The sequence below is a fragment of the Bos grunniens genome, chromosome 16 (assembly GCF_055505025.1).
Source record: "Bos grunniens cultivar Pamir isolate PY7600 chromosome 16, Bosgru_T2T1.0, whole genome shotgun sequence".
Lineage (NCBI taxonomy): Eukaryota > Metazoa > Chordata > Mammalia > Artiodactyla > Bovidae > Bos > Bos grunniens.
The window spans coordinates 7,421,618-7,436,120 of record NC_141180.1 but is presented as its reverse complement, the minus strand read 5'-3'; the positions used below and the strand labels follow the sequence as shown (position 1 = coordinate 7,436,120).

Below are 14,503 nucleotides of genomic sequence, written 5' to 3'. Positions count from 1 at the left end.
TTCTAGTCCAGCTCTGTCTTCCCTCAGCATCGCCTCACTGTGACCTGAGTCAGTGACTATACGTCTCTAGGCTGGTCATCGTAAATGATTTGGGGGCTTGACTTATACAATTCAGCTGACCAGTTAGATACCTCTTCTCTGGAGGGAGTTTAGAGTTGGAAAATGGAGAGAGCAAGAGAATAGGCAATGGGGCTGAAGTCAAGGGTACGCTAAGGGCTGAGAAAGGACTGTGACGGCCAGATTGACTCTGTCCCAAGTGAAGCAGAGCTTAACAGGGAGAGCGGGAGGAGGAGCAGACATATTGAGGGAAGCAGGAAGGGCCTAGCCATGCTAGCTCTGGGAGAGCCTAGCCACAGTTCCCTCGAGGCCAGCTGGGAAGGACTGAGACTGATGTTGCCCAATGTGGGCGAGTGATTTGGTGCCTCTTCAAAATAATATTCTTTAAATATCATTCATTACATTTAATTATTTAGTGCGTGCTGGAAAAGTCTAGCTTTCTAATGCTAGAAATAAAGGATTTATGATATGCACTTATTACATGGAAGTTCCTGAACAAGACAAGTTCATGGGAAAATGTTAAATGATTTAAAACTCATATAATACGCTCAGCTCAGTCATATGTTAATTTGGAACCTGACTTCAGGCACATGGCCATTGGCTGTTTTCAGGTAGGTGTTGGTAGTTTTGCTTATAGGTGTATAGACAGGTTGAAAAAAAATTCTACAAAAAGTGTTTTGTTTATATATCTATGATTGGATTGATGATTATTCCTTGATAGATTCTTAGCATTGTATTTGTTGGGTGAATTTGGGACTCACCAGAACACTGCAGGCTCCCCCCTACCCCAGATACAAAATCTCCTCTATGTCTCCCACCTCTTGTTTTTAGAAAAGTTGAAGTCTCCCAGGATTCCAAGAGTTACGAAAGAGCAGGCTAGAGCAGTTAATGATTAGGAGAGTACAGTCCTAATAGTCTCGGTGTCTGATGCATATTCCTGAGCTGTGTTTCAGATGCTATAACAGCCACAAGGGGACATGACATAAGCTGTTCCATCGTGAGCAGCACTGACTCTGTGACTAATACAATTCTAAGAACTGGCCTCAAGAGAATAACATTAGTACTCATAATGATCTCTATCTTTCTGGGCATCAAAATAATTATAGCTTGCTCTGACCGTATTCACGAAAGCAGACGTTTAAAACTGTCAGCAAAGAGATGCTACAGACCCATGATGGCATCTTGAACTCAGAAAATATGGAGTCCTTTGTCAGCATAAAGAAATTAGAGAAGACAGACCTTCGCTCCTAAACCCGTAGAAATGGAATGATGTTTGACAGTGAGGAATTGAAACAGCTCTTTTGCGCCTTTCCTGTTTGCCCATTTCTGTTCCCCTCTAGCCTCAAAAGAACCTAACTATAGGAATGAGGTCACTAGGCAATTTAAACTAACTTCTGAGTTATGCTATCCTGAATGCATACCATGCCTGCCTAACTTGTAGATTTTTTTCCCTAGATTAAAAGAAGTAAGAATGAAGAATTATATATTTGAAGAGTAACTACCTAGCTTTTTACCCTCATTAGTCCCCTCAGTTATCCTGCAGGCAGATTATGGGGACAAGATAATCTCTGAAAGAGAGTCAGCCAGTCTGCATACAGTGGAGAAGGATGCAGAACTCAGCCTCCTGCCTTGATAATTCACTCAGATTCTTTCCCTCCTTTTCCCTTCAAAAACTGTCATGGCTGAGCAGAATCTCTGGAGTTGGTCTCAGGACATGGGTCTACTTTCTCCCAAGACTGTTGGCTCTTCTGATGGAAGTAACTTTCCTTTCTACTGACACTTGCCTCTTTTGAGCCAAAATTATTGGCTTTTGAGCAGCAAGCTAGCCGAACCAGAGCTCATTAACAAAATGATGGGAAAATTCAAGGCTACATACTGACTATAGAATGTTCATATTCTACATATGGAAGACACATTGCCAAATTGCTTTAGGTACAATGGAAACTGAAGGACAAGACTTTTAAAGATCAATAGTGAAAACCAGTAAGAGTGCCCATCTCATACCCACTTTGTAGAGTTAAATATAGTCTGCAACAGTGTTGTAGGCAAGCAAAAAACCAACTAAACAAGAAAGACACCCCCGCCTCTTCACGGTATTCAGTGTTTCAGTAGTCTCAGTCATCTGAGTTTATTTGTTTACTTGTGAGATTGAGCACAATCTCTGTCCTCCTAAAGTTCGCCATCCCGAGAGGTGAAACATTTCGCTTTTGCTTGTTGTACAGAATCCTCTCCCTTACTTTTCTTTAAAAGAAATTATTCTAACAAAATTCATACCCAGCTTGTTGTACAATAAGCAGCTCCAAAGTGAATAAAATGAAAAGTGAAAGCCCCTTTCTTTAAACACAGGTCAACTCACACTACATATACTGTTCCGTGAACATATAGTTCTTATAGTCAATACTCATACAAATTTACATGGCATTTCACTTCCACTTAGGAACCTGCCCCTGGTGGTGGGTATTCAGGTTTCTTTTGGTGTTTTTATGACCATGAAGAATGCAGTGAGGGTTGCTTGCACCGGGATGTGGGCTTCAGGTCATAGGTGCCTGGCCTTCCTCTCTTGCTTATGGCTGCAGCCCCAGCATCTGCAGCTATGCCTGGATCAGCGTGGACCCACCATTCATATTTTTTGATAACTGAATCGACACACTTGGGAAGCATTTATGCAAATTTACCTGTAGCATAAATTTCTCAGGTGTAGCGTTAATCTCTCTCTCCCCAGCCATTCCTCATTTTGAAGTACCTTTGAGTAGATTTCTTCTTTTTAAAATCAAGGCTTTTTTCAAGAAGAAACCTCCCTGGGTCAAGCTCAACCATCTAAAGCTATCTAATGTCACCAGGTCAAATTCACTTTTCACTTTATAACTTTAAATTCAGCTGTTTCAGTGATATACCTTTGTCAGACTTTGCAGCATGAAGCTGCATGCGACATTGATTCACTGTATTTACTGTTAGAAAAGTTTTGTTAATATCTTAATAGGCAATGACATGGAAAAACAGCTCACAGAATAGAAAATATAGATGACCTATAAACACACGAACATGAAATTCACTCATTAATTACCTGACTTTTATGAAATATCCATCACAGGCCAGGTGCTACTGTAGGAAATAAGTAAATAAGTATAACCAAAAATAGAAGGCAATGGCACCCCACTCCAGTACTATTGCCTGGAAAATCCCATGGATGGAGGAGCCTGGTGGGCTGCAGTCCATGGGGTCGCACAGAGTTGGACACGACTGAAGCGACTTAGCAGCAGTAGCAGCAGCAGCAGCTCTTAAGGGGACAGGGACCTCACATTCCATTCCATAAGTAAACAAAGAAATTCAAACTGTAACCACTGAATGCCTTGTTCCTTTACTTACAGAACTGTCAATTGCTGAAAACTTGGTTAACTCTCCAAAGCAGGTGTGAGATGAACACTCATATATACTCAAGGTGGGAATGGAACATGATGTTCATATTCATTTAAATGGGTTTTTATTTTTGTGTATTTAAAAAGTCAGGTCTTTTATTTTTCACTTTTATATAAAGCAATTTGGAAATACATACCAATAGCCTTAGAATCATCAGTTCCATCATTTCACCCAGTAAATCTAGTACTAAAAATTTATCAAGGAAATACTCATCAACCAAGTCACAGATTTATGTATAAGATTCTTGTTTTAGGGTTTTAAAAATACATTGAGAGTAACTACATCCAAGTCCTCCTAAAACAGAGTTCCCCTGCTGAGCTTATGATTAACATTTCTATTCAAAACTTTATTCCCTTTCTTGTCCCACCTTAGTTTCCCTCAGGATTGAGGTGTATCAAAGAAAAGGGGGGATTGAAACCAAGTAGGACCCTGTGGGGGCATTCCTGGGTTCTATGGGCCTTCCATGTCCTCTATTTCTTATCTGTAGAAAAAAAGGCTTTTGTCTCTTAGGCCTTCTCCAAGTTTCAAAGAACAAGTAGCTAATGATTAGGACAAGAGTCACAGGACTCCTATATCCTCCTAAAGGGATATAAGTTATAATCTGATGCTTATCTTTGATTTGTTCTGCAGAAACTGTGCCCGCCCCCCGACCCCACTCAGTAGAGGATGATGAGTACATGCTGATTACAAGCACATAGACCCAGACTCTTGAAACTAGAAGGCTGATGATTGAGATCCCAGAAACATCACCCTGTTACCTCACCATCAGCCAGTCAGAAGAAGGTCCTCAAGCTAATCCTATGACAGTTTCCACAGCACTGTCTTAAAAAACCCTTGTCTAAAAGTCAGTGAAGAGTTTGAGTCTTTTGAGCATGGGCTGCACGTTCTCCTTGTTTGGTGCCCTGCAATAAACGCTGTACATTCCTTCACCATAACCTGGTGTCCGTAGATTGGCTTTGCTGTGAAACAGTGAGCAGACCTGAGTTTGTTGTTGTTGTTGTTCAGTCACTCAGTCATGTCTGACTCTTTGTGACCCCGTGGACTGCAGCACGCCAGGCTTCCCTTCCTTCACCGTCTCCTGGAACTTGCTCAGATTCACGTCCATTGAATTGGTGTGGCCATCCAGCCATCTTGTCCTCTGTCATCCCCTTCTCCTGCCTTCAATCTCTCCCAACATCAGGGTCTTTTCCAATGAGTCAGCTCTTTGCATCAGGTGGCCAAAGTATTGGAGCTTCAGCTTCAGCATCAGTCCTTCCAATGAATATTCAGGGTTGATTTCCTTTTGGATTGACTGGTTTGATCTTCTACCTGAGTTTGGTTCCATAAGAATAATTGTTCTGTATTTATATGTATCTAGAAGTAAATTCTTCAAAATATTGGCACGATTATGGAGGAGTTTTATTCTCAGCTTTGTGCTTCTCTTCATTTTTCCCAATTTTCATACTCTGTGTGTGTGTGTATGTGAAGCTTTTATAATCACAGAAATATTTTAAAAAAGTGTTAGGGCCATTATTAGTTCCATTATTTTGTGCCTTTAATTTATAATCTTTTATGAGAGGTGTATTTCAGAATTTGCTTCCTATGATGCTTCCTTCTTTTGAATATAATCTTGTCTATCATTGATTCTGTTTTATTCCTTTTTTTGTCAAGAAACTCAAGAGTCAATTTAGAAACTTAAGCACAGCATCTATGTTGAGTCTAATTTTGGCATTTTTATATTCTTCTCTTAAAACCTCGTTTTTTACTTGGGTATTTCCAAATAAAGGGTATTTGTTATAAGCCTTTTCAAACTCTTTGGTGAGTGGACATAAAGGCATGGATGATGGTAGAACTCTGCTATTTTCGTCAGGAACAGTACTTGAATGAAAATAATGGTCTAGCAGGATTAAGGAGCCATGACTACTTAAGTTTTTCCAACCCACCCCTTTCAAGGGAGTAATGGTCACATGAATAGCATTATTTTTTCAACCTGCACTAATAGCATTGTTTTCAACCTTCACTAAATTGTCGCGGTCACAGCAGGGAGTCTTCTCCCCCACTTTAAAGTCTCCCCTCACCGCTCTAGGGCAGCAGATGCGACACTGAACTCCAATTCCAGTGTGCCAAGTTGTTTGAGTCCTCCGGATTCCGTCTGAGCACAGTCTCTTGAATTTAGGCAACAATGACTCCTGCAGTTTTTATGTGCAGGTGGTTGGTTCTTCCTCTGAACTCCTTTCGGTCTTCTCCCAGGCCCTACAGAGGACAAATCTACACACACACACACACACACACACACACACACACGCCTCACCTTCCTGGTGTTTCTCCCCACGCCCCTCGACACTGTTCAAACCTGCAGCATTCCCCTCATCACGTAAATACCTACATCTATATGTAGAAATACTTCCACTCACCTTGGCAATTGTGCACCCTGAAAATTATTTCTGAGGAAATCAGGTTTAAGAGTAAAGATTCATCTTAGAAAAATTAAGACAATTGGGTGAGGGATAAATTACCTCATTTTACTGTATTTGCTAGGCTTCTTTGCATCCTAGGCAATGGCACCCCACTCCAATACTCTTGCCTGGCAAATCCCATGGATGGAGGAGCCTGGTGGGCTGCAGTCCATGGGGTCGCTGAGTCAGACACGACCGAGTGACTTCACTTTCACTTTTCACTTTCATGCATTGGAGAAGGCAATGGCAACCCACTCCAGTGTTCTTGCCTGGAGAATCCCAGGGACAGGAGAGCCTGGTGGGGTTGCACAGAGTCGGACACAACTGAAGCGACTTAGCAGCAGCAGCAGTTTGCATCCTAGATCTTGGTTGCCACCCCCCCTGCTTCCCTTCAAGTCATATCCATACATTAAAAATGAGCCTATATTTCAGGAACAAATGAATGTCAGAGCTGAAGGCTCTGAGATTAACAGCTCTAAACTCTTCCCCTTGTCTGTATGCAAAGCGGAATTTTGCGTAATCCAAATCCTGTTAGCTGATCAGTTGAGAAACCTGTTTCTTTTTCTTCTTTGTAATGTAGAATTCTTGAAATAGGTTTAGACCACACAGCCAGTCCACAACCAAGTGGGTTAAAGTCCAACAAATAACTTCATGCACTGGTTTGAGTTTTCCCAGGAAAGCATTGTCTTACAGGCTATTTGCCTCTGGCTAGTCAGCTGTAATGTGATTGAAATACTACACGTATGTATAAAAAATAGTAGGAAACAATGCTGGGAATGAGTAAACAGGGAAAGGAATACACTTGAATAATTCTTATAAAATATATAGGAAGCTGATCTTTTTAAAAGATTTACTTGGAGAATAATGAATAGGTAACTGGAGACATTTTATGGAGCTTCCAAAGAGAGATATGAGAACTCAGAGGTTACTGACAAGGTTCTTTTACTCCTTTTGGTGTGTTTTTCATTTCGAATATTTGAAGAAGCCCCGTGTTTTATTTCGTCTAGTTTCATTTCAGAATAGGCCTTAGAGTTTTCTTGCTACGGAAGAATCACGACCCCTACCCTTATACTGGCCCAATGCAGTTAACATTTGTACTCTAATTATTGCTAATATTTGTATCACCAATGAAGCTGAAAAAGAGAGAGGAAGTAGGGTTTCTAAAGGTAACTTAGCAAAATGAAGTAGGTAAGAATAAAGAGGAAACATTGAAAGGAATCTGGTGAAGACTGAAAAGTCTTTACAGGAGATAATGTTAAATGGATCCTCAGGGGAAAGCCAGGGTGGCGGGGGCGGTGGTTTGTCCATGATTCCCTTGATGGGGCATAAAGGAGGGGCAGAGAAGCAGTATCAGATGCTGGGTGCCAACTGTCGTGTGTGTAGGTAACATGGGGTTCACAGAATCAGGGGATTCAGAAATGGAATGACTTTTACTTTTCTAAAATTGAACCTAAGATAACTTTTTTGACTCATGGCCGATAAGCTTTCTTCAGATGTTTTCAAATGTTCTCTGCCTAATTCAGTGATTTCCGCCCCCCCCCCCCACCCCAGTCATATTGGAGTATTAATCTTCCTGTCTCAGTTTGTTTCACAAATACCATGCAGGTATTTTCTTTCCATTCTTTATCCTACCCCACTGTCCCCTGTTTCACTGCCTGATCTTTTTGACTTCATGATGGATCTTGGATGTGACAGAGATTGGGTCCAGAATGTGTGTGTATGGTGTGAGGTACACGTGTGGGGTGTCCTAGAGGGAACACCACCTCTAGTCTTATACGCATGGGTGATGTAGGGGAGACTGTTTTTGTCAACATCAGTGTCTTTTATAGAAATAGAACCCCTGATTTTCAGCTGGACACAAGTCCATCCTGAATAAAGACCATAACTACAATTAGCTGTAGCAGAAGTGTGTGACATTCAAGTTCTTCTTCCTTGAAAGTGTTCTTCTTTCTTCATTTTCTCTAGCTAGAATTCTGACATGATAATGAGCCATTTTGGACACACAGGTGAGGATAATAATGCCCAGATATGCTGGTTTTGGGATAGAAAGTTCCCAGATGATTCCACAGATAGAACTTCTATTGCAGCTCTAAACTCTTCCCCAGGCTGTTCCATGTTAGAAAAATAAATTTAGATATGTTTAAGCCATTGTAAATTTGGGTTTTTGTGACACTAGTTCAACATATACCCAAACTAGCACGTGGTGAAAAGAGGGAGACTAAGCAATGTAACTAGATATTACACACACATAGAGACTTGAGCAGTAGGTGCCAGAAATGGTGTTGAGTGGTAGATGGATGTGGACAGTAAGGACCTTCCCAGAGGCGACAGTACTGTCTCTGATGATGCGAAAGAAGTAGCCAATGTTTTAGAGAACGTATTAAAAGTGTAGGATTTCTATGTAATGCAATACATGGAAATGCACTGGGGAGAAAAACAATTGCTGATTACTGCAATTCAATAAACCACTTAATGCAGTCCCTGGAAAGAATTATTAAAAAGCCATCCCAATGCTCTTTGGCTGACCTTAGGTTTAATCTGAGGTTTTGCATCCCCCTGTTTGTGGGATTCAGATTTTAAGGAGGAAGGATTAAGGAACACATTTGCTGACTGTCTGAAAGAACAACAAAACTTCAATTAAAAAAAAATATATAGTCTAGAGCAGGGAAATTCTTCAATTAGGGTGCGAAAGGAAAGTGCTTGTACTTTGCAGATTCAGACATTCTTCAAAACAAACAGGCTGGATTTTTGGCTATACAAACAACAGACACGAAGGACAGCAGTCCAGCTAGGTTTCTACCTCCCAGAGTCCACAGAGACCACGAGGCGACATTTAGTCATTGGAGAAGACGTGCAGAAACAGAGGTTATCAGAATTTCATCATGTCCCCAGCCTGCTGCGCTAATTCTGTTCCTTCTGAGACTATTTCGGCCGCATCTTACACAGAGTTAAACTCACCAGATAAAGCACACCCTATGTCCAGAGTGGCTGTATCAATCAACCGAGACCATAAAAGCCACCTACACCATGACCGACCTGCGGGTTTTGGCCGATGCCCGAGGAGGGGTTGGGGATGTGCCCAGCACCCTCTCACTCAGTATGCATCCAGATGCTCTCCCTTCCTTTCAGCGCAGAGAGAGGCTGTGTCTGGGGAGGGGTGGGGGAGTCTGTGTTGTCCAGGAAGCACAGGGATGCATATCAATCACTCTGTTTGGCGGGTAGCACAGACACACTGCCCTTTTATCCTATCACTATGCAGGCCTTTCCCGTCCGTCCGCGAAGTAGGACTCTTTACAATATAGATGGTGTTCTGAGTCACAATAATAACGCGCGTTTGTGAACTACTCAAGAAATTACAGAGCTTCTAGGTGATTCATTTTCACATTGCCAGGAGCCACATGCAGATGGCCAATTCTGATCCTGGTGTTTGCGTCTTCCAGCCATGTCCCTCTCACTGACTAATCAACAAATAATGTGTGGCAATTCTCTACTGCACCCATAATGAAACGGGCCTAGGAATCCCCAAAGTTGGAAACTCTCTGGCTTTTCCCTGGTGATCCCTTCAAATGCTGTCACCATCAAAAGCACAGGGGGCCTCTCTTGATTTTGCAGCTTTCTCTTTCTGAATATTTCTCTGGACACACTTTCTCCCTACCCTGTTGGTGGATTAAAATGAACTTTTGATGTAGCAAGTTCAGATTTTGGAGAACACCCCCGATATAGGCAGGTCTGTTATAATTTGGTTTATTTGTTTTCGTTGTTCATTTTGACTTGGCTTAACCCACTTACCAGTCAACTGTGTGTTGTTAAAATATTTCACCTCTCAGTTCTCCCTTTGCACCAACTAACTTCAGCAACCTATAGCTCTGGGTCATGGAAGAAGCAAAATCTTCTTTACGATGACCAAGTCTGTCTCTGAGACTCAGGACAGGCGGCAGCCTTTCAATGACCCTAGGACTCCAGCTTGTTGATCACAAACCACCTGGCGAGTTCAGGGAAGCTCTCTGAACTGCTGTTCTCTCTCTGTAACTTCCAGGAACTCTGTAGTCTACCCACTCTGAACAGTCCTCATCTCTCTCATCTCCCTTGTTCCAAACACTCTCTCTGTTTCTCAGCATGCACGCTCCTCAGTGAGTTTCCTTACCCAAGGCCCTTATTCATGTATCTGCCGGTCTACACATATGGGCAAGCTGTTCATCAGCTTTTGTTTAGTGTCAGCCTAAACATTTCAACTTCTGGTCTCTATTGTGTTCCTTCTCGGCATGCAAATGGGCAAAATGCATGTTCACGGCAGAGCCCTCAACGCCATCCTCCCTGGCACTCGGGCCGCTCCTGCCCTGCGCACTGGCCCCTGGCCCACTCACCGGCTATGGAGGAGACGACCACAATGCTCCCGTTGGTCTGCTTCAGCATGGGCAAGGCGGCTGTGCTCAGGACCACATAACTCAGAAGGTTGACCTCCAGGGTTCTGCGCAAGAGATGGATGTCATTGCTAAACACCCCCAAAGGCGTGTAGTGGATGTGGTTGAGAATGAGCATGTCAAGTCCCCCTGCAAGAGACGGCTGTGGTGAGAGAAACCATCTGAGGTTGATACCTCCCCCTCCCAGGTCTCAAGAGCTCCCTGGTGACCCCTAGGGCAAAGTCCAGAGGGGAGAGAGGAGACGCTGTCTCACCCACGAGCTCTCCAGCTTTGGCAACAAATTGTTCTGCGAAGGTCATGTTCTCCATGGTGCCCGCCACGTAGTGTGCTGAGGCCGCCCCCAGCTCCAGGCAGCGGGATACCACCTGCAGGGGCATAGTGGCAACTGGCGTGGGTCTTGGCTGCAGACCTTTGGTGGGGGCAGTCTCTGGCATAATGGGGGCTTAAATGAGAGGTTGCTCACAGCCCTGAAAAGTGTGTGTACGTGTGTGTCATTAAAGGCAACTGACATAGCATTTGTCCTCTGTTTGAAATACTGTCTGGAACAAGGTCAGGTTAGAGATGGATAAATCGCAGTGCTGGAGTTTAAGTCCATGGTTTGTGCTCATGAGTCTCTGTGAACAGATGGTTCTGAACACATGATTGATATGGATGCTAGTTTCCATGTGGGTAGTCTTAGGTTTGTGCGTATTTGTGTATCCTTGGATTTGTGAGTCTGAGTATGTAAGAGGGCGTGTGTCTGCATGGTGACCAGAATGTGAATTCTTGAATAGGTACTGGAATGTTGGTATCTAAGTACATGGCTATATATCTGTAACTCCATGTGTCAGTGTGTGTGAATGGGCATGTCTGTGAGCATGCAGAGCCCAAGAACTTTGTGTCTAGATATGTATGCATGAGAAGGAACACTTAAAAGCATACTTTGGTATTCCTGTGGGTGTTTGAATCCTGTGTGTGTGTGTGTGTATCTGTGTCTGAGTGTGCCAGTTCTGTTGGCATGTATAAGCGAGCATATAAAGGAATACATCTGGGCACATGAGGTACATATAGCTGTGGGCACAGGACCCTCACCTTCTTTAGACTTTCTTCTGACCTCGCTGTCACTACCACATGTGCTCCCATCCTTGCCAGGTGATAGGCCATTTCTCTTCCGATTCCCTTGCTGGCCCCCGTGACAATCACTCTCTTTCCTCGAAGCATCTCTGGGAAACCCCAAAAGGAAGTGAGGACCATGCATGGCACCAACATTCCTCCTCCCACTCTAGAGGTGGAGAGCTTTATCTCAGTGTCTGAAGGTTATGAGCCCACATCAGCTCATCCCAAGCTGCATAAATCAGTGAAGGGACAGACCCGTCTTTCGGAAACATTTTCTGAAATGGGAATTTGCTTTGGTGGCTCAAAAGCAAGTCTCCCTGCTGCCCTTTTTGAAAACCCCCATGGACAGAGAGTTTAGCTAAAACACTGGAGTTCCAGACGTTTCTGGACTCATCTGATTGCTCAATTGAAATAAAATTCAAAAAGTCATCAAAACACGTGCTCATAGAGATTCCAGGGATTTTCTCTCACTTCTATTTAGTCATCAACTCCAGAATTCTTTCTTATTTCCCACTTATCCACCCCTTCACAGAGCTCAATTATCTGGTGAAGTTGTGAATTTTGGAATTACCCTCATTTTTTTTCCTTTTTTTTTTTTTTGCAGGAGATCTAAAATTGCTTTCAATTTAATGTGCCAAATAAAACATGGATTATTTAGCAATCTTTTAACCTCCTCACATCCCATAAACAGAAGCATAGTCTTACCTCAGGGTCCCGTCTTGTCCAGCAACTCTGGGGATCAAGAACTCCTTCTGATCCTCAGAAACATTCCAGCCATCCCTGGGTGTTAAAATCAATTCCTCCAGCCATCCCTGGGTTTTAAAATCTTTTCCTCCAAAATTAAACACATTGGTACTTACCTGGTCTGAATTCCTCATTTGCAGAATAGTAGTAGTAGGCCAAGAAGATCCCCAGGATGGGGAGGAGGTATTTTTTCATAAAAGCCATCAGACAGGGATCTGGCACGAGGAGCCCTGTGGGACACACAGAGAGAACCTACAGAGCTTTCTACAACCTCCTAGGCAGGCAGCAGCCTCCGAATTGTGACATCAGGGACGGGGGAGGCTGGAGTAGTCTCAGGCAGTGCTAGCCAATTTCCCTGTCAGAGCCGCGATTGGCTTTGGGTGGGATCCCATTCGTCCCTGGCAGCCTGTGTGGTAGATTTCATAATGGACAATGTTTACTCCATTTCATTGAGCAAGAAGAGACTTCCAGATGGCCAGGCTCATGACTGTACAGAACTGGATTCCTGAGCATCCCTACCCCGAGCCCATCTTCCTTGTAACGCCATTTATGCCAGGAATCAACGGCCTTTCAAAAGTGGTATATCAAAGGCTAGAGAGAAAGCGTGTGTGGGGCTTCTGAGGGAAGTGTGACTAATAGCAAGGAGAGCCAGAGTCAAGCAAATCTCACTCTCAGCCCCACCTCCCAGTCAGAAGCAATTAAAAATAACAGCACAAAACAGAAAAATAAGCTTAAGAAAAAAAAAGGTGCACATCTTGGAGGGGAAAAAAAAAGCAAACAAGCCTTATAAACCCCACATTCAAGTTCAATGAACAATATTACAACATCAAAGGAGAATGCAAGCCAGCTAGAACCCAGATGGCGGGAAACCCATGACCGGTCAAGACTCTCAGGCAAGTGCAACGGAATGTGCACTTATTACTTTAACAGCAAATAAAGAAGAAATGATGAGTGTCAAGGGAAAAAAAAGGCACTAAGCTATTAAAGTAGGTCTTTTAAACACTATAGAGAACCAAAAAAAATGTGGAGAGGATAATAGGAAGAGGGGAACTTGATGTAGAAGAAAAAAGAATGAGCATCGTTGAAGCAAAGCTAGCCTGAAAAGCCCACATCCAGTTAAAAATTGATCTAGTTAACAATCAAAGGACTAGGGGGAGAAATCCCTAGTAATTTAGAATTTATCACAGAAATATAGAAATAGCCACGTTGGTATGTCTGTCATAAGGATCAATGCTCAAATAATTTAGGATATTGTAATTGTTAAGTTTTTCAATTTAAAACCCACTATCGAAACCATACCCACTATCCTATCACAGAGAAAATCCAGAATTTTGCAAGTTGCCAATGGAGGCAAGGAAATCAATTTAATATGGCAGTAAGGGTGGGTACCAGTGCTTTGGAGGAGGAATGTAGGTTGAGGGTGAAGGATTCACATAAGATTAAGAGAAATTGAATTATGATTCCCAAGTATAGTATCTGGAAACATTCACTGAATTTTCACTTCAGAGCAAGGAAAAATAATTTAAGACCCAGAGGAGATGAAATAATTTGTCAACAAAGGCCCACACCTGCTTTCCAGGAAACAGTTCAGATCTGAGAACAGTTGAGGGTCAGACAGTTCACGGAGAACAAAATAGAAAAAATATTTTTAAAATTCAACTGGAAAATTACATTACATAGTGTCAGAACTATAAGATACACACACACACACATATATGTGTATATATATATATATATATATATATACATATACATATTTCTTTTCTTGGTCACAGCCCGTGGCATGTGGAATCTTAGTTCCCTGACCAAGGATGGAACCAATGAAGTGTGGAATCTTAACCTCCGGACTGCCAGGGAAGCACCTGATGAAATAATTTCCCATCATTAAAATGCATTGATGAGAATGAGGATGCTACATAATGGTTGATGACTTTAAATCTTAGCAGTTTTTAAAAGTTTTGGTCTAAGGATCTTTTTTTTTTTTTTAATTGGAGTACAGTTGCTTTAAATAGTTTATACTGTACAATAGTTTATTTACTTTAAATAGTTTATACTGTACAATGAAGTGAATCGACTATATGTATACATACGTTCTCTCCCTCTTGGACCTCCCTCCCACCATCTCCACTGCACCCCTCTAGGTCATCCAGAGCACTGAGCTGAGCTCCCTGTGCAATGCCGCAGGTTCCCACTAGCTATCTCTTTTACATATGGTAATGTATCTGTGTCAAACCTAATCTCCCAATACATCTCACCCTCCCCTTCTCCTTCTGCATGCACATGTACATTCTCTATGCTTACATCTCTATTCCTGCCCTGGAACGAGGTTCATCT

At 42.5% G+C, this 14,503-nt stretch overlaps 2 protein-coding genes across 8 annotated transcripts in view; one reads left to right on the top strand and one right to left on the bottom strand.

Moving 5' to 3' along the window:
- The window catches only part of LAMB3 (laminin subunit beta 3), a 190,872-nt gene that overhangs the window by 75,139 nt on the left and 101,230 nt on the right, over positions 1 to 14,503 (top strand). The gene's annotated exons all lie outside the window — the stretch shown is intronic.
- The window catches only part of HSD11B1 (hydroxysteroid 11-beta dehydrogenase 1), a 70,053-nt gene that overhangs the window by 32,851 nt on the left and 22,699 nt on the right, over positions 1 to 14,503 (bottom strand). For 2 of the 6 annotated variants that reach the window (XM_086342284.1, XM_086342285.1), the window contains exons 2-5: positions 12,286 to 12,399; positions 11,402 to 11,532; positions 10,584 to 10,695; positions 10,274 to 10,459 (exon numbers count right to left, since the gene is read on the bottom strand). In XM_086342284.1, the coding sequence (XP_086198410.1) occupies positions 10,274 to 10,459; positions 10,584 to 10,695; positions 11,402 to 11,532; positions 12,286 to 12,399 (543 nt within the window). The remainder of the gene's footprint in view (positions 1 to 10,273; positions 10,460 to 10,583; positions 10,696 to 11,401; positions 11,533 to 12,285; positions 12,400 to 14,503) is intronic. The other 4 variants (XM_086342288.1, XM_086342289.1, XM_086342286.1 and 1 more) reach the window with 3 other exon arrangements.